Below are 1250 nucleotides of genomic sequence, written 5' to 3' on the forward strand. Positions count from 1 at the left end.
TCTGGCATGTGCGTGCATTCTGGTAAATTTTAAACATCTGTGTATAGCTTATCCTAATTTTCTCAGCTCATATTTGGATTCTTAATATCTGACTATTGCAAGGGCATAATACACGATTCTCTTTAATTTTTATGAAGAGTTTACAGGACCCTAGTCCTGAAGTAGAGGACATGTCAACAGTCTTCCAGAACTATTTTTATAGATGATTATCACACCAAGACCATTGGTGTGACCATAGTGTTTGACTCTGAAAATAATTTTGATTACTTTGAGTTCTGTAGCTTTTCTTAGTGGGAATTTGAATATGAAATATGTCTTTAAATGAAGGACTTTTAAGATGTCACTTAAGTGTTTCATCTAGAGCTGAACATTATTTGAATCAGTTTTTAAAATTAAAATCTAGCTCTTCGGTTCTCGCCGCTGTGCGGTCTCCAGCGCCGAGCGTCCGTCGCCATGCCTCGGAAAATTGAGGAAATCAAGGACTTTCTGCTCACAGCCCGGCGGAAGGATGCCAAATCTGTCAAGATCAAGAAAAACAAGGATAATGTGAAGTTCAAGGTTCGCTGCAGCAGGTACCTTTACACCCTGGTCATCACAGACAAGGAGAAGGCTGAGAAGCTGAAACAGTCCCTGCCCCCTGGTTTGGCAGTGAAGGAGCTGAAATGAACCAGACCTCTCTGTTTTGACCATTAAAACCCCTGAAAAGTCAAAAAAAAATTAAAATCTAAAGAAAGAAATGACAACTTAAAGATGCAAAGCAGTGTCCTGCCTGTGAGTCTATACAAGCATCTTTCTGTGATACTTTCTAGTTTCTGCTAAGGAATGTGACTATGTCATTTACTGTCCCTGGCTGATCCAGGCAGCAAGCATCGCTGCTACAATCCCTCTACACTGGTTTTGTTGAACAGCAGATTCAATGTAGAATTAAGTGATGCATAATTTAGAACCTAATTTTTGAAATTATATGTCTCAAACAAGGCAAATTTTATCTAAATGGGAGAAAATTCAACCCAAATAATAATTGCTCCTCTTCATTTAATATCTACTGCCACAGGCCAAGTTGCAAGGGAAGGGGATTTATTTTGGCTCGTGGTTCTGGAGGTGCGAAGGTGGCAAGGTCACATCTGGTGCTGGTCTTGCTGGCAGAGTCTATGTGCTCAAGGTATCCATGGCAAGGCACAGGCAGCACATGTTCTATGTGTATCTTCTGGTTCTTTTCCTCCTCCTCCTCCTCCTCCTCCTCCTCCTCC

General features: G+C 41.0%; 1 protein-coding gene across 1 annotated transcript; it reads left to right on the forward strand.

Annotated features, from left to right (window-relative positions):
• The first annotated feature begins 409 nt into the window (after window positions 1-409).
• Window positions 410-717, forward strand: LOC131895347 (large ribosomal subunit protein eL38). The gene has a single exon (XM_059245790.1). The coding sequence runs from the start codon at window positions 454-456 to the stop codon at window positions 664-666; it is 213 nt and encodes a 70-aa protein (XP_059101773.1). The 5' UTR covers window positions 410-453; the 3' UTR covers window positions 667-717.
• The last annotated feature ends 533 nt before the right edge of the window (window positions 718-1250 follow it).

This window comes from Peromyscus eremicus, chromosome 1 (assembly GCF_949786415.1).
Source record: "Peromyscus eremicus chromosome 1, PerEre_H2_v1, whole genome shotgun sequence".
Taxonomy (NCBI): domain Eukaryota; kingdom Metazoa; phylum Chordata; class Mammalia; order Rodentia; family Cricetidae; genus Peromyscus; species Peromyscus eremicus.